The sequence below is a fragment of the Corvus hawaiiensis genome, chromosome 2, assembly GCF_020740725.1.
Source record: "Corvus hawaiiensis isolate bCorHaw1 chromosome 2, bCorHaw1.pri.cur, whole genome shotgun sequence".
Classification (NCBI taxonomy): domain Eukaryota; kingdom Metazoa; phylum Chordata; class Aves; order Passeriformes; family Corvidae; genus Corvus; species Corvus hawaiiensis.
In genome coordinates, this window is record NC_063214.1 from 115,964,558 (window position 1) to 115,986,826 (window position 22,269).

A 22,269-nucleotide genomic window follows, 5' to 3' on the forward strand; every position below is an offset into this window, starting at 1 on the left:
AATACGCTTGTAAACCAATAGTTAACTCCAGGCATTCATTCAAAGAGGGGCAGTAGATGGATACTCATGACTTTGCCCTATTGAACAACATCATACTGTATTTTTTTTTGGCAAAGGGCTCAATTTTTAATACCTGCATGAACAGAGTGGAAGGCAATACCTTGCACAGAGGCAGCAGTCCCTGTTTCTGTCCTGTGAGTGCTGTGGATTGGGCTGTCCAGGTAGGAAAAAGGCTGCAGTGGGCAAGAGCTGCTCCACAGCCCGAGCCAGGGCAGCGACAGCAGCAGTCAGCTGGTGTTGTGCTACCTCTGTCCAGCAGATTGTGGCTCCTGCAGAGGTCAGGACCATGCTCCCAGCCTTTCTTCCCATTAGGAGGTTACAGTCTGCAGAAGGAGCTGCTGGACTGTCTTCGTTCTGGTGTAGGAAAACTTACTGCTTTGCAAGTTCTTCCTGTTCCAAATTGACCTGATTTAACCTGAAATAAACCATTTGTATTCCTGCAGAGGACTATCAGGGAGTCCACATGGCTTTTGCCCAGGTTTAACATCATTTCTTTAAAGCAAACTGCAAATTAATAGTAGTGTAACTTTCCTGTGCAGGCAAGCCCTTAATCTAATTGGAACATGGAAAACAGCATTTGGGAAGACAAAGCAGTGCATAAACTTGGGGAGTGAGTGAGAGAGAGAGGCAATATAATTTGGAATACAGTGGGGATGATGGAGAAATCTGAATGCAGAGAGAAAAAAATGATTAAGGTTTTAAAAATACAAGCTAGCAAGGAATCTAGGGATATGAAAAAATAGAGCCCAACTCAGAAATTTTCAATGTTCAGAGAATTGCCACATTCTCTCCATTCATTCTTCTACTTGGGACAACAACCCTTGTAATTTTAGTCAAAAACCACTCTCCCTTCCACCCCCTAAAACTTTGAGCCCACATTCATGGACTCATTCTTTCCCGTGTCTGATCCACACAGACAGAAGAAATAAGAACAGAACTATGCTTGTACTTCCTCAGTTCCCACAGAAGCCTGTGATTATTTGATCTTGTCACTAAACCATTAGAGAAAATAAAAATAGGAATTCATTAAAGAAAGAAAAAACAAAGAGAGAGAGAGAGAGAGAGAGAGAAGCCTTTGAGTGCTGCCTCAGATAAGGACTAGTATATGTCTGAAGTGACTAAATCTCTTCTGTGTATCCCTGTTCTAGAGTCACAGCTTATAAAACTTCCCGATTCTGTCTCCCCTTTCAGCTAAGAATCTCCGCTTTCTGCAAACAGTCTTTTGCGGTTTTTCAGGACAAGATGAGAATTTCTTTGAAGCTTGAAAAAAACCTCCAGGCATCTCTTCAAAGAACACCATGAATCTGCTCTTCACCAAGCCCTCTCCAATCAGCTGTGTGCATTCTATCTACCGGTCTGGGAACATGGAGAGACAAGGGAAGGGGAGCCAGCAAGGCTTGGGTGGCAACACGCTGGCCAAAGCACAGAGCAGCTCTTAATCAGACAGCCTTTTAATTCTTCACGTGAGTTAAAGGCATTATGTACTAAGATTGAGAACAGAGGTGTACTCAGCAAAGGCAGTGAGAGAATGAAATGTTGCAGCATAGGGGAGTATTTTGTAAATATTCTGTCAAATGCTGTCCAGGCACAGTTTAATAATCACTGGCAATACTAGTGAGAGAAACCCCTGTCTTCAGTGCAGTGGCTCTGCCCTGCACACTGAGTTAGGGCACATGTGTGGTGGGAAATGTTCACTAAATTGAAGAAAAACATTGACTACAACCCAGTATCCCACAGGCATTTATCTGGGCAGAGAGCTGATGCAGGCAGGGTTTTTTCTACCCCTACAGAGTTATTTTAAATTCAGATCAGTTCCTTCATTGACTGCACAGGCTGGCATCACTAACAGCTATGCACTGGTCCAAAGAGTTTTGTAACTGCTGCTGTAGGGAAATGCAGACTTTCTAGAGAAGGGTTCACCAACAGTAACATCAGTGGTGGCATGTGGCTCTTCTTTCCACGTTATTCCTCCAAACAAGTAAGATCCTGCCTTTTGATGCCTAAAAATGTCCACAGAAATGTGGAAATTATGCTGTTAAAGACCAATCTCTGATACTCACTGTTGACTAAAGACTGTTTCCAAATCCCTTTGCTAATTTGTGGCTGGACAACATTAAATTTATATTTTGATTGCCCTGCCATCTTACAGTATGAAAGACTCACAGAAATATGGTATGGGGTCCTAGCCTCATAGGCAACTGTGTAGAACAAGAAACAAGACTTCAGTACTGCAACTTGAGAATTACATCCATGGTAGGATTTATTTTTTATCACACTCTGGATGTCTGAGCTGCTTTACCATTGGTAAAACACCTCCTTTCCTTAGAAGTGAGTCCATAGTTGTGTACAATGAGAAATCTGCTTGTTAAGATGGTCAGTAGCATATGACCTGTTGATAGTTTCAAAACAGAAAAGGAAACTTGTGTACACAAGGTCAGTGTCTGCCAGCATTGGGTAAAAACACTACAGAAGTCAGACACAACTTCATAAACACACTGACTTCACAACACACATACATGGCTTGGTGGAAGTGGGTGATATTGGCTTCCTAGGACGGCAACCTCCTCAAGACTCAGCTGCATTTCTGGCTGTTTTGGGGCTATCAGTGTAGCCTTTCAGAACACCTCCCAGATGGGGCTTTGCAGGTGAAGGAATACCAAACCTGGGAATTTGCTAGAATTAAAGAACTGAGTGTCCAAGCGCCCGGCAGTATCAGGTGTTGAGGAGTTTTGGTTGAGCCCATTGGCAAAAACTTGCTGAGTTTAAAGTGAGCAGGGTTTTTGAGGACTCTGGTGTTGACTCAAGTGCTCATGAGCTGCTCAGCTTCCTCCAGGGAATTGCGTCTGAGTCAGCTGTGGGAGAACTAAAAGTGAAACTGAGAATAGTCCTGCCTAGCGCAGATGGCAACTCAGAGGGAAAACTGACTTCCCCAGGAATTGACTTCCCTGACTGCAGGATCAGGGTTTAAATTGCTGTGATACTCCTAAAACTTGCACATGATTAATTAATTGTGAGTTAACTTGTGAATGATTAATTAATGTAATTTTCTAGTGCATATGAATTATCACAAGCAACGCCCTTGTTTGTAAAACGCTGCAGACATTGCAGGGATGTAAACTCGGAAGTATCTTTAGGCTCGGTTGGGAGCGATTCAAAACACTGCAGAATTGTTTAGAATTTAGAATTGTCTGTGAAGTTGTAAGAAGAAAAGGAATTAAAAGTATTATTTGAAACTTGCTTTAAAAAACCCAAAGTTTGGGCCTACGTCCAGTAACAGCTTCTTAAAAAATACAGAAACTTTTTCTTTTAACTGTCTGGCAGCCTCAACAAAGACACCTGCAAGTTTTTAAATTATAAATAGGTGCACCTGGGGAAGAAATACAAGCACAAATCTTTAACTCTGGAGCTGTAGCTGGCTGGAGAAGTATTATGGAAGGTGAAAGCAGAGGACTGGTAAATGTTTTGAGACCAGAGCATCACAGAATTGACTAGTTTGTCTGTGAGGAGTATGTGTTGCTCATTCAAGGACATGTTTGTGGATGTTTAAATCTTGTAGGGCTTAATTTTTGCCATGGGAGGACCTTGGTTCTAGAGCTCCAATTTTAAGGGCAGGAAAAACCTAGGCAGAGATGGGCTGTTTAATGTGTGAGTACTGTGGAAAAGTTCTGTCTTGTTTTTAAATCCAATGGTGAATCATCTTTCTGGAGAATGGATCTTCCTTGTGGTTTTCTTCTTGGAAGAGGCAGGAGCCTGAGGAAGAGGGATATGGAGGAATAACTGCTGTGTGGGTCAAGAACCCCGTGTCCTTTTCCCTGTGACTTCACAGCCCCAGCCGTGTCCTGATCCCGTAAGCACATTCGTCAGTACTTTTACTGACCCAAATTCGAGGAAGCAGCTTTAGTATTCTCTGTGTCAGCAGGCTGAGATACAAGGGAATGGGGTTATTTATATATATTTTTATAATGACAGATAGTTCAATGCTTACTACTTGACTGATGCTTACAGGCTAAAAGTCCTGCTGAATCCAAGGTGGGGCTATTTGTGGATGTAAAGAGATCGATGGCAAAACTGACACTACAGAGAAAATAGTGGAAGTCCTTTGGCACGTCAGTATGTTTGATGGCTAAGGATCTTAGAGAAAGAGCTGATGAATAAGTGCAGTGACTAGTGCAGCCCACCAGCACTGCTCAGGGGTAAGCGCCTCACAGCCAAGTGCCACTGGGTAGCGGCACAGGGGATCGTCTGAGCCCTGCAGAGCCGCAGGGTGGCATGTCCGGGCCTGCGCTAGAGGCAGTTATGGCAGGGAGGCCGGTGTGTTCTGGGTGCAGCAGCCCCTCCTCCCCTCAGCGCCGCGCCGCCATTACGCGCTGCGCCACTGCCCGCCGAGGGGGGAGCGACAAGATGGCGGCACCGCCCGCCCACGTGACCCAGGCCCCGCCTCCTTCTAGCGGCGTCTTGGCCGCGCGCGCGCGGGACGCTCTCGCGAGGGCGGCGAACAAAAGGAGAGCGCGGCGCAGCCTGTGTGCTGTGGCGGGGGGTCGTGATCTCGCGAGAACTCGGGGCCGCTCCCGTCCCGAGCAGAGCCGGGCGGGAGCGGGGGGAGGGGAAACCTCGCGGTACCGCCGGAGACTCCGCGCGGGCCCGGCGCTCCAAAGTCTCGCGACACCTCCGGGAGCGCTTCCCTCATCGGCTGTTGAGCTGCGCGGAGTTCTCGCGATAGCGCCGGGAAAGGAGGGCGGGGGGGCGATCGCGTGCGCGCTGAGGTCAGCGCGCGCTGCCGGGCGCGCGGGGGGCGGGGCCTATATAAAGGACGGGCCCGCGGCGGGGGGGGCTCAGTCAGGGCAGCGATTCGTGGCGGAACCAGCGGCACCCACGGCAGCGACCTCCCGGCCCAGCGGATCCCCATTTCTCGAGGCGGAGCGGGACGAGCCCGAGACCTATCTCTCGTTATGAGTCATGTGGCGGTGGAAAATGCCCTCAGTCTAGACCAGCAGGTGAGGGACGAGAAGCGGAAAGGCCGCTCCGTTACCCGGAGGAGGCGCGCGGCGGAGGCTCTTGGGGCAGGGAGGGCGGGAGGGATGGTTGGGAATTGTCGCGTGGGGCTTCGCTTCTCGCTTCCCGGCGATTGTGTCGCAGTTCCCCCCGCGGTAACCCCCACCTCCCCCCTACGCGGCCTGTTGAAGCGCGCTCGGTCGTTGCGCAGTTAACGCCGTGCGGCGGCCCCGCGCCGCGCCGGGCCCCCCCCGTGGGGGTGCGTTGTCCCCGCGGCCGGGGCGGCGTTGCGGGGCCGCCGGTGCCGCCCGGCCCGGCCCCGGCCCCGCTCGGGCCCCGCGGCCCCCGCGCCGCGCTCGGACCCGCTTTGTGTGGGAGCGCCGGGAGCGGCAGCGGCCCCCGGTGGCCGCAGCGGGAACTGTGGCGGGAGCTGGGGGGGGGGGGGGGGAGGAGGAGGAGGAGGAGGAGGAGGAAGAGGCGGTCAATGGCCGCCATTGTGCGGGGCGGGGGAAGGGGACACACACACACGACACGGCGCTTTGTGTGACGCCCCTTCCCTGGGGAGGCGGTGCTGGTGGCCGCCTTTGTTCGGGCTCCGGTGCTGCCGGGCTCCGGTGACGCAGTTGGGCCTGGATTCGTGTTGGTCCGCACCATTTATTATTATTTTCTTCCTTTTCATTCCTGCATCCTCCCCCGCCTCCCTCCCCGCGCTGGGCGGGATCGGTGGTTATCTAACTCTCGGGGAAGGCGGCGGGGGCAGGAAGAGCCCCATCTGCTGCAGCGGGACCGTGGCCGGGCAGCCCTCGCCCTCGGCCGCTCCGGCGAAGTAGGTCATGGAGACGGTCCTTCCCTCTCCCTTCTCCCCCGCCACCCCCCCGCGCCACACGTGACGGGCGCCGGCAGCCGGATTAGCTGCTCCTGCTGCGCCGGGAATCCAGCCCGCAGTGCCGCACTGAGATGGCGCCGGGGCTGCGCCACCGATGCCCGAGGCAGCGCCTGGCAAGTGTTGCCCCTACCGTGGGGATCCACTGCGAGAAGATTCATCTCTCGCTTCTTGTTACTTGTGGAGAGCCGCCTTGACCTAGTAGAGAGCCTTTGTTTTTGTTGGCTACTAAAATAACCATTCTTGAGCCCTGCGTTGATGCTTCGATCAACTGAAGAGATGACATTTTAAGTGGTAGCTTTAAAGAGGATGTTATGAGGTCAGCCGTGGGAAAATTCTTAAAGAATTGAATGTCTTTAAGTGGCAGCACAGGCAGCTGAGCGCAGAAAAGGACAGTGCATTGGGGTCTTTGTTTTGGATTAATTCAGGTCATGTTGGAAGACATTTCCGTGCAGGATATTACATAAAACTGATTTGTATTTAAGCATGCCTTATTTTTCCGATAAAAGTTTGTAATCCGGCCATGCAGGCAAACAACTGTGATAAGTTGGTTCTTAAGCCTTATCGATTTCCCACTGCTTTCTGCTGAAATGAGTTCATATTGTGTTTGACTTAAAAGCTGAGCGACACAGCAGCACTGCGTGAACTGAACATCTTTTGGAAGACTTTACTGGGAGACTGAGGGCTATAGACGTTTTTGAAAAACAAACAAAAAAGTCGTATTTGCTGAAGTAATTATCAGAAGACATCGCCTAATATTTTGTGAGCAGTAATGGCCTCAAACGTGAAGACTAATGTCTTAGTAGTGTTAATGCAGTTAGTAAATATCTCAAGTCTCTGCAAGCAAAGTGCTCAGCTTAAATTGTATAACTTGTGCTGAAGTCTCTGTAGCAAAAAAAAATTGCCACTGACCCAGAGCCGGATGCATTTTAGCGCATTGAAATTCAGTCTATTTAAAACGGTTCTTCAACCTGCATGTAGTGCGAAGCAGAAGTCTGTGGTAGTGATTTGGTGGGTGTGAGATACTCTGCTGGCCTTGCTGCCCGTGTGGGTGCGTGTTTATTGGTGGGTATAAAAACATTGGAGATGATACAACGTGAGTAACAATAGGAGACCTAGCTTGGCACGATGTAAAAAAATTTTTTTGCTGCAGTAGCTTGTTAGAACGTTCTTTGTTTCTGATGAATGAAAAGGGGTTTTTGTATCTTTGCATAAATTCATGGTAAAACATGTTGATACTTGATTTTTTTCTTCTAGTTTTCTGGTCTAGACTTGAATTCTTCAGACTCTCAGAGTGAAGGAAGCTCTACAAGCAGTAAGTACATGCAAATTCTCAAGCTTACAAACACACAGTTTTAGAAATTGGGGGTTTGCAGCTGTGAAAAGCAATTTCTAAAGCCAAAATATACCGAGGCTGATGAGGAAATAGAGGAGGTTGCCAGTTAAGCTTGCTTTGAAAACACTGTGAGCTTTAGATAGAACTACTTAATTTTGCAGTGGTACTGTATGTGTGTACATTTCTGAAGCACTTAATTAGCTTGAGAGAACTTAGTGTTCCAGTTCTGTCCTAGATTTTCAGTTGCCTCTCATCTGAGGCCACTGGTTTAGTAGTAATGTGGTGATTTGTCTTCCTAAAACATCCAGGTAGAGTGGTAATGTTAACTCTTCTGATCTCAATTCATTGGATAGAAAGTGATATGCAAGGTTTAAGTATGTTAAGAGGGGGGAATCTTCCTGGAATTCCCATTCAGCTTGTGGCTGGTATGTTCTCATTCACTTGGCTTTAGCAGACAGATGTTTCTGGATTGTAAATGAGGAATGCTATTCAGAGGCAATTAGGTGTGGCTTCTGGTTTGATCAAAGCTGAATGGATGGGGATGGGTGAATTTAAGGGGAGGGAGAAGTGCTGGTAGTAATACTGTGAGTGCCAGTACTTGAATGTCACAGTAAATATCTTGAGCTGCTCAAGTATCTGGCACCAGCTTAACCCTTAATGGGTTCTAAGAAGACAGGCTTTTGTCATGGACACTGAAACACCCATAAATGGGTGGGTGATTCGGTCAGAGGAACACAAGACATCTGTGCCTTAAACCAGCTGCCTAAAAGGGTATGCAAGAACTTTAATCTTCAGCTGAGTGTGCTAGCAAGTGCTGTATTAAAGGATTCTTGTTTAAAAATTCTGCAAGAGGCCTTAAAGGTTGAGGGAGACGTTTTTAGTAAGCAGAAGCTGTTGCTGACGAGATGAACATTTCAAGATGTGCTGACACCACGGGCCTGTAACACTACCTTTCTTTTGTCCTTTAGAAGGCCGATACATTCCTCCTCACTTGCGGAACAGGGAAGCTTCAAAACAGGGTATGTATCCCAAACACAGTGGCAACACTTAACGGGTTCTTGAATCTCTAGGAGCAGACTGCAGAGGCTCTGACAGTACTGCTGAAGGCTATTACACAGACTCCTTGATTGTCCCGTGCAAAACATGGCAACTTCATCTTCTGCTTTTAATGCACTGTTCTAGATCCCTTCACCAACTTATATCCGAAGCTCAAGTTCAGTATCCAACTGACAAAATACCTTCTATGTCTCTGTAACAATTAACTGTGGCTGAAGCAGGATGGTCTCCCATCTTAACTTGCTGTGTGATCTTGAGTGTTGGTCTGAATGGATTTCGTGGGTACTAGTTTTTCTGCGAGGGACTCTGATGTGAAACTTGGAGCAATCAGTTGTTTAGTATGAACAAATGGCACAGTTTCACTTTGTAAATGCATATTTTACACAAATAGATGTTGTCCTTGTTCAGCTTCCTGCAGTTTTATGGAAGTCCCTGGGAGTACTTGGAGAAGGAAATGCAGGCTGTTGGTGAAGCAAAGATGAAGTACATGACCTATTTTGGTCACGTATTTACACAGGGGTTTTCGCTGAGAAATGGCCCTTCCATCTTCCATTTGAATATCTAAACAGAACATAATCCAGAAGAAAAGTTTCTTGGAACACTTCAGCGAAAGTAAATCATGACCTTGCTGTGTAGGATCCCAAGGGGGCAGGTGCTGCAGCACAGTGTTGTCATGTCTGGTGACTTGGGTGGATATGAGAGAAACATTTCCCCTAACACCTATTGAAATATACCAGAATGCAGCAGCTAAAACACTTCCTGCAGTGCTACAATATAAAGAATTGGAGTTTTGTGGCATGGGAGGACTTGGATCTCATCTGTTTCTAAAGCAGTAAACTTCCACAGATTCTTTTCAATACTGCAGGAGGATGATGACTTGTATTATGAGTGGGTGGGAGGGCAATACTGAAATAAATGCTAATGTATCTGAGTGCTTCTGGAGCTATGTCACTTTAAATCTGACTAGATGAAAAATGCTATATTCTAGTCTTAAGCCATTTGAAAAAGGATCAGTCTGGTTTTTGCCTTGCCTTTGTATGTGTCCAAGCTAGTGAGTTTGCTGGGTGTTCAGGATTTGGTTGGTTTTTTTTTTTTTTTAATTATGTAAAAGAAGTATGGTCTGAAGCACCAAGTGATGAACAGCATGGTACCAGAGGTGAATGTTTTCGCAAAAGGGGAGGGATTGGTTGGCAGCCAGTTCAGTGCTCTTGTTCCCAGTCACACTGACCTCGAATATGAGCAGTCTTACAAGAAACTGACTTGCTAAATCTCAGGAATGTGCAGGTTTCTCAAAAGCAGGAAACAGCTTTAAGGTGGTTGTGAACTCTGCTGTTCATAGATTTCTTCTCCTTGTGTGGTGTTTTGTGGATAATAGATGCAGTAACCTCGAGTTCTGTTATGACCTATTATGTATAGGACTGTCACTGTACTTCCTGGTGTGCTAGATCAGAGTTCAGACATGGCAGTGTAGGTGTGATTACGTGAGGCTTTTCTGGGGACTTAAACTTCACCTTGCAAAAAGGTGAATAGGTCATGAGACTGTAATCTGATGTGTGGCTTGTTCATTTAGTAGAACTTTGGCTGCCAATTTTCCTTGGTAAACCTAATGTTCAAAACTTGCCTTTAAATCTGGTTGAATGCTGTACTCCTGGCCTCATCCTGGTTTCCTGTGACAAGGTTCATAATTGCTGAATGGAAAAGCTCCAGTTCCAGTTCAGGACCCTGCTGGAAGCAAAAGGGCGTCATGAGTTTGGGCTTGTAAAACTGAGCGACCTTGTAGGATGATTCAAAGTCTCTTCTACAGTTGTACTTTGATTTAAGTGATGTTTACGTCTGTTTGCACTAAATCAGTGATTTCTTTGGCTGCATTGAAACTGTTCTGAAATTTGGCTGCTCTTTGGAATTTTTAACAGATTTTTGAAAGCTTAGACATGGGGGAGCAACCTTGGGTGGTAGTGTTTGACCACACAACAAACTCTTGATGCAACCTTACAAGTGTAGTGACCTGATTAAAAAACCCTTCCATTTACCTCCAGATCTGTCCCACTGATACTAATCAGTTTGCTTTGTAAATGGGGGAGTAAGGCAGTACAGAATTGCAGGAAATAACAGCAGGCATAAAAATAATGTCCTTGTGTTACTTAATGGCAGTTCTGTTTCTCAGCTGTGGGAGCTCAGTATGCAGGGCTGTCAGCCTGAACTGTCCTGCTTCCATGACCTCTAAAGCTTGTTGTCATGTAAGTTTCTTGTTAAACTTCCTGGAAGCAGCTCCTTGATACTTAAAACACAACCTGATCTATAGTAGATCAAAAAGTAAATACTAAGAACTGACTTTAAAGGTCTTATCCATACTAAAGGAATCTGTGATTCTATTGCTCCCATCTTTAAAAAATGGATTATTGCTGCTGCATGTGGCAGGTTTTCAAGTGAGCTGGCAGTGATTTATGTTAGTGTTACAAAGTATGAATTAAAACACTGGTTGAGGGAGGTGCATTGACAGCTGTAATGCTGTTCGTAGGTGTAAGAACTACAGAACTGTTCTGGAAGTTGATTGGCTTAGTGAATTCTTATCCATGCAGTGAGAAAGACATGCTGGATGGAATCTCTGCAGGTTTTTACTTGAAAAAAACCAAAAGCTGTGACATTTTAAGGAATTTCCTGGTAGTCCTTGCACAGTCTTGTAATCATTCTCTTCACTTAAAAGAAGTTGATCCTATGGGCTGTTACGGGTTTTCTCAGGGCATTTACTTCAGTTTTAATTTGCCATTTGATGTCTGAAATCCCAGCTATTAATGCTAGTCATTTACGTAGAATTGACTTGTATGGCCTGGACCTGTGTTCTGTGCTGATCCACAATTAAAGTCAGAGCAGGAATGCCAGGCTGGAAGGTGAATTGGTGAAGCAGGATGTGTACTCCTCTATTTGGTGTCAAAGTTGCTGTGCCATCTTAAAATTATATCTTAAAAAATTAAGCTGGTACCAGCTTCAGAAATGAATGCAGTAATGAGCTAGGTGAATAAGGTTACTATGTAGGCTATTTGGAGTACAAAATTGTGACTCTTTGACCTTCTCAAGCTTGGTAGAAGATCCGAAGTATAGTGTCAGCTCAGGTTTTTCACTATTAAGAAACTCCATCTGTATCCCTGAAGATGGCTCTGTCAGTACCACTGCTGCTAGATCTCTTGGCAGGATGACATATCCCAATAGTTGTAGTGTGGCCTGAAAGTTACTCATAATAAAATCTGTATTTAGATGTCTTTTAAAGAAGCTAAAATAACTTTCTCGAAGTTAGTATCTTTAAAGTTGCTTCTTAAAGGACTTTGGAGGTCTTGAAGTACATTCCTTTATCTTGTGTGCTGAAAAACTTCATTGATGGATTATTTTTGCTCTCTGTTTCAGTTAAACAGACAAAGGAGTTACAGTTATCACACTAGTTTTTAAAGTTCCCTTATGACCAGTACATTTCTGGATTTTGGGTAATAGAATTTCTTAATGAAAAAAATCAGAGGCAAGGTGAATAGCACTCTTTTAGAGAACATCTAAAAAGGTAGGGTAATTCTGGTAGCAAAGCCTTTTTCAGAAACTCAGCCTAGAACAGCCCCTTTCTTTGGAATGAGTTTGTTTGGTGGTTGCTTTTATTGTCTGATGAATAGTTCTTGACTGGTTTTGTGCTATGGAGCTGGCAAAGCATGCTCACAAGAGTGACATAATTTGTTTATCTGTTCCAGTATTTAACTTATTCTCTGCTGGAATCCCATAGCTGAGATTGAAAACGTTACACAAACTTGGAAGAGGTTGAACCTCTGAAATACAGTTCGTAATTTCTTAGTCCAGTACCAGAGCAGTGTTTAATGCTTCTCGTTTCTGCTACCTCGCAGGCCCTGGTAGCAGAATAAAAGTGAGGTTTTTCACTCAGTGGTATTGGCAAACTGAGGTACTTTGTGTTTGTTTGAGTTAACATACGTAAGTAGGCACTTACTGTAGGCAGGGGTAAAAGTGCTGTGGAAAAACTCAGTGTGGTTAATTTGTTGTGAAGACTTGCATATACCTTATTTGTGTATGGTACTGTTAGTTTGTTTAGTCTGTGTAGATCACACTGCTTTGTGTGCTTGCTGTATGATAAAATTTTTTATCTTCTGTTTGGATTTCTGATACCATTTATTGATCTCTGAGAGACCTTGTTAACCTCCAAAAATTAAATGTGTAGTCAGGGATTTGTATTGGAGAGATAACGTAGATGAGGCTTGGCAAGACTTAGCATCTTAATGTTTCTTCTGATACCCATCTTTCCAGGGTAGGCAGTTGAAATACTTGCACTATAAGGCAAGTGCATGTTTTTAGACAAATCCCCAAACATGCTTGTACATGGAAGGAGGAACTTTAGTTCTGGTAGGTGGTGAGAAATGCTCAGTCCCTTGTTGAGTAAGTCTTCATTCATTCACCTTCATGCATTTTTCATTCATGAAGGAATTCAGTCCCATAGACCTTCCAGTGAAGACTTCCTGGACAGAACTTGTTTTTTCTTGTAAAAGCCTGGATTGTGTAATGTATGGCTGAAATCCCTTTCTCTGCTAGGTTTCGATAGTGGTGGCTGGAGTTCCAGAAGAGACAAGGATGCTTACAGCAGCTTCGGTGCGCGGTCTGACCGCGACGCTAAATCCAGCTTCTTCGACCGTGGAACCGGATCGAGAGGAGGGAGGCAAGTACTTGTTTGTCTGGGTGGCGCACATGAAGTCTGCCTCAGCTCTAGCATTGCGCTTGTAATCTTGATGGTAAAATTAGAGTTCCAGGTGTGAACAACATGAGGTAGGAGGAGTCTTGGAGGGCAGGAGAGAGGGAGAGAACCTTGCCTTTAAAGCTCCATGATTTCAAGGATGGGCAACTTGCATGTGTTAAATGTGCACTGTAGTCTGCCACCAGCCAGTCACTGCAGCTGTAGTGACGGGCTGACTTCAGCATTCACCAGAGAAGTGCTAGGTGGCTGGCTACTTCCAGGAGAACCACGAAGAGCTGTTGGGAGCACACAAAATACATCAAAATTGATTTTTTTATTTCAATTTTTTTTTCTTGTTTAAAAAGTGTAGTTAATAAAACTGGGTGAGACTCTTGCAGGTTCTCTGCCTTCCTTACTTGATCAGTCTTACACACATCATGCGTTGTATGCACAAGTGTGGTGAGAGTGACCTTTACCGACTAGTAAAGCTGACCTAGTCCTGTATCCAGACTTTTCTCAAACATGATTTACCAGGCCAAAAACTAAGCAGTTGAGGTAAGGACTTCTTCCACCTTCTTTCCAAGTCAGTAATACAGGTGAGCTCCCTCTTTATGAAATAATTATGTGACATAATGGAGGTATTTGGTCACACGTGCGGTGGGGGAATAAAGGAACAAATTGGAGCACTGGAGGGTTTTGTCTGGATGTGGGAGACCTGTGTAGAATGAGGCAGAGGAAGGGGTGGGGGGCATACTAAATAATGCTGCTTAGGAGGTTTAAACAGAGCTCACCACAAAGAAATGGCAAAGACTGAGCAACTTGGATTGCAGCTCCACTGGCAGATGACTGTTATGCTTAATCAAATAAAACTGGTGATACAAAGTTCACTGTGCTAAGCTAAACTGAGCTCTGAAATCATGACAAACTCTCCTGTCTGACACAGAAAAATATGACCTGGTCTGGTGGCCAGGACTAATTTCTGTTCTTACATCAAGAAGCAAGTGTAGATAACCTGCTGGTTTTGAATTGTTCCACAGCTGTGTATGTAATACACAGAGCATACGCTGCTGCGTTGTTACAGCTTTGATTCTGCACGTCAGAATCCCCTGTTGCCTGGGAAGGGTGGTCTGATTCTCTTGCTATATTTAGATACGAAGAGCGTGGCAGAGGAGGGGACTATGACCGGAGTGGCTTCGGCAGATTTGACCGTGGTGGGAACAGCCGCTGGTGTGACAAATCAGATGAGGATGACTGGTCAAAGCCTCTCCCCCCCAGTGAACGCCTGGAACAGTGAGTCATGGGATAGTATCGATTCATGGGGGAGGGTCATTTGATAATTTTTGTGAGTAAAAATATTTTTATCTTCTGCTTCTAGGGAACTTTTTTCAGGAAGCAATACTGGCATTAACTTTGAGAAATATGATGATATTCCTGTTGAAGCAACAGGCAGCAACTGTCCTCCACATATTGAAAGTGTAAGTTTTTTTAAAAATCTATTTTGCTATGCATCTGATAGTGGCTGTTCTGTATGTGAAACTTGATGTCTTGCTGTCTGGAGTGTAGGGAAGAAAGGAAACAGTCTTCCTACAGCTAAGCTGTTTTGCTGAGGGGGTTTGTATATGATGAACTAAGACAGGGAAGAAATTATGTAAGCTTTTTCAATGAACACTCATTGCTTACTTTTTAACTGTAACTTGTCCTTAAACAGTGAACCTGTGAAGAAATGCTTTGAAGGTGCTGATCTGGGAGCAACTGCTGAAGCATAGGCAATGTTAGGCTAAGCATAGTGTGTGTGCTAGTGTAGTCTGCACTACAGGCTTGGCTGGCTTTGTAAGAATGGCTTACAAGACTGGACTAAGTATCTGTGTGACTCTGTAAACTCCTTAGGCTAGTTCTATATGAAGAGCTGAAACAAGATCTGCTTTATAAGTGACTTGATAAACTGAATGTTGTGTTACATGGTGGTTGAAGGGGAGGATTCTGATCTTATTTCTTTTAAATATCTTATAGTTCAGTGATGTCGACATGGGAGAAATTATAATGGGAAACATTGAACTCACACGCTACACCCGTCCTACTCCAGTACAGAAACATGCAATACCTATTATTAAAGAAAAGAGAGACTTAATGGCCTGTGCTCAGACAGGTAAGTTAGTAACTCTTTGCTGCTTAGTCTGAGTAGAAGTGGGGTCTTAAATTACTGCAAGTAAGAGGTCTGTACAGTAGTAGAACCTCTTGTGCAAAGTGAAATAGTTGCAGTGTTAGAAGCTAATTAGCTTTAGTCTTGCATCTGCTTTAGATGTGACTTAACTAGATTTATGGTGTTTGTCCCAAGAGACACGTTCATGTCTTTAACCACATTCCCTTCAGGATTTTGAGGTGCTGAGAGTGCTTCAGTGCCACAAGTAGCATCCATATACCAGTGCAGGTGTTACTGGGAATGTGCTGATACAGGATTAGTGTGTAGTTGATAGCAACTCTTAGTAATACTGACTTGTGTTCTACTAGGGTCTGGGAAAACAGCTGCATTTCTTCTGCCGATACTGAGCCAGATATATGCAGATGGCCCTGGTGATGCCTTGAGAGCAATGAAGGCAAGTATTCAAATACCCAGTCCTGGAAAACGATGACCAATGTCATGGGTTTGGGGTTTTTTCCTTCCCCACATGAGCTGATGCCTGCTGCTGAACACAATAGGTGGTTTTAAATGTCATCATTTTGGGTATGAAAGGCGAGTGTCTCAACTTCTAGAAGGCTTCAGGTGTTTCCCTTAAAAAATCCAGGCCGTGGATTAGATTTTTCCGTACCTGAGGAGTTGTATGCATAACTGTTTGGTTTTTTTAATGAGTGGTTTTGTTGTTGCGTAAGCTTAAAAGACACTTCCCTTGCTACAAAAAGTAGTCACACATCTATGTTGTAGGAGTTTCAGAACAGGAAGTAACTGGTTCTATGGCTGTTACTTCTCCACTGCTGAGGTTTGGGATCGCAATGCTTGTTGTAGAAGCCAGGATTGTGCAGCTGTTGGCCATAGTAAGCCATGGCTGAACCTTGGGTACTGTAATAGGGCTGTCTTCAGAGACACTGCTCAAGCTGGCTCTCAACCGTGCTTTGTCTTCCTTGTTAAGACAAACATGGTGACCTGTCTTAAACATTGCCTATAGTACCTTCTTTCTTTCCTCTTGTGTTTGGGATGCTCATGCCAAGGTTTTTTTTTTTTTCCCTTCAGGAGAATGGGAGGTATGGGCGCCGTAAGCAATATCCAATCTCACTGGTCTTGGCTCCCACTAGAGAACTGGCTGTGCAGATCTATGAGGAAGCCAGAAAGGTATATCTAACAGTTTATTATTATAACATCGCTCAAGTAGAATTTTCCTTGGTGCTGACTTACTCTGTTTACAGTTTGCATACCGCTCCAGAGTTCGCCCCTGTGTTGTATATGGTGGTGCAGACATTGGCCAGCAGATCCGTGACTTAGAACGTGGATGTCACTTGCTTGTAGCAACTCCAGGACGACTGGTTGATATGATGGAGAGGGGAAAGATTGGACTGGATTTCTGCAAGTATGTAAAGTGCTGCTTGTCTGTGTTCAAATGACTTACAGCGGGATGTAGTTAAGGAGCTCAGGTTGTAGCTTTTGGACTGTCTAAACATCTGGATGAGAACTTATAACCCAGTGCAGGCACCAGAGCACAGCTTACAGAAAAATGTTCTGAAGAAGGTTTTTTACTACTGTTTAGGTACTTAGTCCTTGATGAAGCTGACAGAATGCTTGACATGGGGTTTGAACCTCAAATTCGTCGAATTGTTGAACAAGATACTATGCCACCAAAAGGGGTTCGTCACACCATGATGTTCAGTGCTACTTTCCCCAAGGAAATCCAGGTACTTTACAAGAGTTTAAATACTTGAAAAGCTCATAAGGCCAAAGAAATTTTATCTTGGGAAGAAGGAAAAATATATGATCTGATTTTTTTTTTTTTTTTTTTGCCTCCCCTTTTTAGATGCTTGCTCGTGACTTCCTTGATGAATACATCTTTCTGGCTGTTGGCAGAGTAGGTTCTACGTCTGAGAACATTACACAGAAAGTAGTGTGGGTGGAAGAGCCAGACAAACGATCGTTCCTGCTTGACCTGCTAAATGCCACAGGTAAAGAACAGCTGCAGATAAGCAAACGAGGCAAAATTCAGAATAGGCAAATCTAATGACTCAAGCAATAAGAACTTCTATTGATTAGGTGAATGAAAGGGTATTTTGTTAACATGCAGTGAATGTATTGCACTGGCTAAATGCCAGTATCAAGTTAATGTAAGCACGTCTGTTAATAAAAAACAGAGGGGGAGGGAGGCCTCCAGTGATATTACTTGAGAATAAATGGGCAGAGAATTGAAGCTGCCTGTTTCCAGGGGGTGGAGCCTGTATTTGTCTGTGCAGCTTTTCTTCTGCTAACCTGGGCTTTAATTCTTACTAGGTAAAGATTCCTTGACTTTGGTGTTCGTGGAAACTAAAAAAGGGGCAGATGCTCTCGAAGACTTCCTGTACCATGAAGGCTATGCCTGTACAAGTATCCACGGAGATCGCTCCCAGAGGGACAGAGAGGAAGCACTGCACCAGTTCCGCTCTGGCAAGAGCCCCATTCTTGTTGCCACAGCAGTAAGTGAAATCTGTAAAACTCGAGCATGTGAGCCTATTTCTTGGCCTGTGGAGTTTTACTAAGATTTGATTTAATCCTTTAACCACTAGGTAGCAGCAAGAGGACTGGATATCTCAAACGTAAAGCATGTCATAAACTTTGACTTACCAAGTGACATTGAGGAGTACGTACATCGTATTGGTCGTACGGGCCGTGTAGGAAACCTCGGTAAGTATGACCTAGGGTTTTCACAGACAGCACTTCATAGCTAAGTTGACAGGTGCAGTCGTATTGGCTGAGTAATACATTTCAAATAAGTACTTGAGAGAAGCCTGTGAGCTGCTTTCTGTGACCAAAAGCTGGTCACTGCTGTCTAGCCACTGTGGAAAGAAGCTACCAGTTCCTTTGGGTAATGTTCTTAGTGCCATTAAAAGGCTCACTTGCCATCTGTAAGCCTGGTGTCTTCTGTTTCTGTCAGTAAACATGGATTTGTGGCCAGCTGTGGTGGAGTAATGGTCTCCAACAGCTTTCTCTTAAATAAGTTGTAGTGTTCTCAGGATTGGCTGTAAGGAACTGGAGTGCGGAATGGGTTTAAGTGCTGTAGTGTACTTGGATTGTGTGTAGCTAAAACTGAGTATCTGCTTCAGGTCTTGCCACTTCATTCTTCAATGAGAGGAACATAAACATCACAAAAGACTTGCTTGATCTCCTTGTGGAGGCTAAGCAAGAAGTACCATCTTGGCTGGAGAACATGGCTTACGAACAGCATCACAAAGGAGGAGGCAGCCGTGGGCGATCTAAGAGGTAAGAGGCACTGCTTTGGCTAGAGGTGTAAATTCAGTCCATTGAGACAGTTCTGTGACTTGTTACCTGTTGGAAAATACAGTTAGAGGAGGATGAGTACGGCATAAACTGAGTTTGGTGGGTTCAAAGGTGACAGCTGGATGTCTGTCTGGTCTTGTTTTATCTATTCATAAGTCAGTTAACACATAAGATCTCTTTCCTCTCAAGCAAGCAACTACATACAGCTGAGGTAGAATGATGTTAGCAAAAACCATTTAAGAACTGTAAAAGCAGCTATAAAACACAGAAATGCATACCTACCTTCCTGCGCCAAAAATGTACCTTAAGCCTCTATTTTGATGTTTAGAAGAAGGTAATGCAATGCCTCCTGACAAAGAGAGAAGAGAGAATGCAGGTGTGAGGCCACTTGTAAAACAATTCTGTGGTAGAATCCTAAAACACTGTAATAGAAACCTTTGTTCACTGGCTTACCAGGGGTAGGATGACAGAACCCTTCCTCTTAAAGTAGTTAACATGATCCAAACACGCTGGGTTTGGTGTGAGTTTTTTGTTATCTTAGCAGCATGCTTGTAAAATACTCACTTGTACAGCATGAGAGAAGGTCATAAATGCATCAGTTAAACAGTAAGGGTTGGAAATCTTGTGGAGGCAGAGATTTCACTGAATCAAATCTTTCCAGGTAGCCTTGGGATGCTTATAAAGTGTGCTCACCTAAGTGCTGGCTGTTGGCCAGCCAGAGTCCAAGTACATGAACCTCAATGTGTGCAGTGCTTAAAATGCTGCTTGCTTCACTCCAGTGTTTGTGTCTTGCCTTCTGCAGCAGTCGGTTCAGTGGAGGCTTCGGTGCCAGGGATTACCGGACGAGCAGCGGCTTCGGCAGCAGCAGCTCCAGCAGCAGCCGGTCGACCAGCAGCCGCAGCGGCGGGAGCGGCAGCAGAGGCTTCGGAGGTGAGAGGGGCTGGCCAGGCACTGCTGCCAAGCACAAAACCACACCTAAAATACTTGCTGGGGTAAAACTTGATGTAATGTTTAAATATGAGATCATCTGGTGTTTGTAGTGCAAAGTCTCAGTATCCTGCTTGGATCTAGGCCAGTGCAAGTTACCTGACAGATGGTTTGACACGACCTGCCTTTCCAGTATTAGTTTAATGTGCATTTGACAGTTCTGCTGGGTGGGGTTCTTCAATAGACAACAGATACCTGGGCTGTTTGGTTGTTGTGAAGCTGCAAATCTTTAGAGTTAATTAAGCATCACTTTCTCTTGCCTTTCATAGGTGGTGGTTATGGAGGCTTCTACAACAGTGATGGATATGGAGGAAACTATAACTCCCAGGGGGTGGACTGGTGGGGCAACTGATCTGCTTGCAGCAGATACCCCACCAAACAAGCTAATATGGAAACCACATGTAACTTAGCCAGACTATACCTTGTGTAGCTTCAAGAACTCGCAGTACATTACCAGCTGTGATTCTCCACTGAAATTTTTTTTAAGGGAGCTCAAGGTCACAAGATGGAAATAAAGGAACAAGTAGCCCTATCTCGAAGGTGGTTTTGAAGACTCTTATTGCTGTAGTCAGGATTAACTCCCCTCCCACCCATCCCCACCCAGAAACTGCATTTATAATTTTGTGACTGAGGATCATTTGTTTGTTAATGTACTGTGCCTTTAACTTTAGACAACTTTTATTTTGATGTCCTGTTGGCTCAGTAATGCTCAAGATATCAATTGTTTTGACAAAATAAAAATTACTGAACTTGGGCTAAAATCAAACCTTGGCACACAGGTGTGATACAACTTAAACAGGAATCACTGATTCATCCATAATATTACAAAGAAAAACTTATGCGGTAGCCTGCATTAGGGCTTTTGGTATCTGCAGATTTGAAAAATAAAACATCTTGAAGCATATCAATGCAATTAGTTTCTAATGTGGCAAAACTGTACTAAGTTAAAGTTCTGATTTGCTCACTCTATCCTGGATAGGTACTTAGAACCTGATAGCCTTTAATAAGCCATTCCAGTCATGATGAGATGATGTATGGATACATGCATACATTAAAAGCACTGTTTTTGAAGTTAATGCAAGTAAATACAGCAATTCCTTTTTCAATATAATAGGCAGATCATTAATGTGAGCTAGCCAAATGTGGGCAGAACATTACAGGGAACGTTTAAAGGTCTGATAACTTGAAATAGTTTTTAGGAGAATTCATCTATTTAGACTTTTTAAAAATGCCTGCCATATGAAATTGAAATGGTAGAATGGCTGACCATGGCAGTGATTGGTCCTCCCTAAGGGCCTGACTGAATTTTTGGTCTAATAACGCATGCTAGTGTTGATGTTTTTTGGTCAAGAGGGTATGAACAGGAAGAATTATGCAGCAGGCTTTATTTTAATGCAGATTCACATTACTCTGTTCAAGCTGCGTGGAGATGTTAAACTGGCTTACTGTAGACTTTGTAAAATGGCTCCAGAAGAGTAACAAACAAACCTGAGATCACAGAGGTTGGAAATGTACATAAACTGCACAAGGTTTCAATTCTGCTATTAAAGTGCAGTTTTAGTCAGTTTTAGTTGCATAGGTTTCCATTGTATTTATAGTCTGTTATGCTAAATCTGGCCAAAGATAAGTATTGTCCACCAGAAAAATGCCTCTGCCACTTGGAATTTCTGTGCTAACTTTGCGGCCAGAGCATTTAACAACTAATCTACAGTGGCATAGGAAAATGGCAAAAATCTCCTAAAGTGCAATAGAATTTTTCAAGTGTATTGTGCCTTGTTCTAAAACTTTTATTAAGTAGGTGCACTTGACAGTATTGAGGTCATTTGTTATGGTGCTATTTCAAGTCTAGGTTTAGGCCCTTGTACATTTTGCCCATAACTTTTTACAAAATACTTCTTTTATTGCACATTCAGAGAATTTTATATATGTCTTGTGTGCGTGTCCTTCCAATCTTATTTTGTCTCTTGGAGATTGAACGCAGCTTGTTTAAGGAGAAGGAAATAGATTCTAAAACTTATTTGGGACCATGGGAATGATAGCTGGGAAGAAAACTATTTGCACACGACAGATTTCTAGATACTTTTTGCTGCTAGTTTTGTGTAATATTTATTGAACATTTTTGACAAATATTTATTTTTGTAAGCCTAAAAGTGATTCTTTGAAAGTTTAAAGAAACTTGACCAAAAGACAGTACAAAAACACTGGCACTTGAATGTTGAATGTCACCGTATGCGTGAAATTATATATTTCGGGGTAGTGTGAGCTTTTAATGTTTAAGTCATATTAAACTCTTAAGTCAAATTAAGCAGACCCGGCATTGGCAGTATAGCCATAACTTTCTGATAGTAAAACAAAAATTGGCAACTTAAAATTAAACATGCCAAGGTTTTGATACACTTGTCTTAAGATATTTATGAAACACTTCTAAACACTGATGTGAAGTGTCCAGATTCTCAGATGTTTGTTGCGTGAGTTTTGTTTAGTTGTGTGTTTTTTTTTTTTCAGTGAATGTCTGGCACATTGCAATCCTCAAACATGTGGTTATCTTTGTTGTATTGGCATAATCAGTGACTTGTGCATTTTAGCAAGTTTTATCAGCCAGCAATATTTTCAGTTCAGATAACAAGGATTCAAACCAATATGCAAGAATGGATTTAAACTTGCTGAATGTGAAAATTCAACTTCAAGTCACTGTAGGTTTAGAATTGCTTATTGTATTAGTTTAGATGCTAGCACTGCATGTGCTGTGCATATTCTTGATTTTATTAAAATAAAAAAGTTGAACTGCA

At 43.9% G+C, this 22,269-nt stretch overlaps 1 protein-coding gene across 1 annotated transcript; it reads left to right on the forward strand.

The window, feature by feature from the left end:
* The first annotated feature begins 4,883 nt into the window (after positions 1-4,883).
* DDX3X (DEAD-box helicase 3 X-linked) lies at positions 4,884-22,269 on the forward strand. Its single transcript, XM_048289510.1, has 17 exons — positions 4,884-5,054; positions 7,193-7,250; positions 8,240-8,290; positions 12,903-13,026; positions 14,191-14,331; positions 14,417-14,516; positions 15,052-15,187; positions 15,550-15,635; positions 16,268-16,366; positions 16,441-16,601; positions 16,779-16,923; positions 17,043-17,187; positions 17,510-17,691; positions 17,782-17,899; positions 18,319-18,475; positions 19,296-19,423; positions 19,750-22,269. Exons 1-17 carry the CDS (start codon positions 5,010-5,012, stop codon positions 19,830-19,832), a joined length of 1,959 nt encoding a protein of 652 aa, XP_048145467.1. The 5' UTR covers positions 4,884-5,009; the 3' UTR covers positions 19,833-22,269.

What these genes read in the sequence shown, in the direction of transcription:
- DDX3X (XM_048289510.1), top strand. Translation starts at nt 5,010, where the DNA reads ATGAGTCATGTGGCGGTGGAAAATGCCCTCAGTCTAGACCAGCAG. An exon ending in CCCAGTGAACGCCTGGAACA is followed by an intron (nt 14,332 to 14,416) that starts GTGAGTCATGGG and finishes TTCTGCTTCTAG; the next exon opens with GGAACTTTTTTCAGGAAGCA. An exon ending in TGACCTGCTAAATGCCACAG is followed by an intron (nt 17,188 to 17,509) that starts GTAAAGAACAGC and finishes AATTCTTACTAG; the next exon opens with GTAAAGATTCCTTGACTTTG.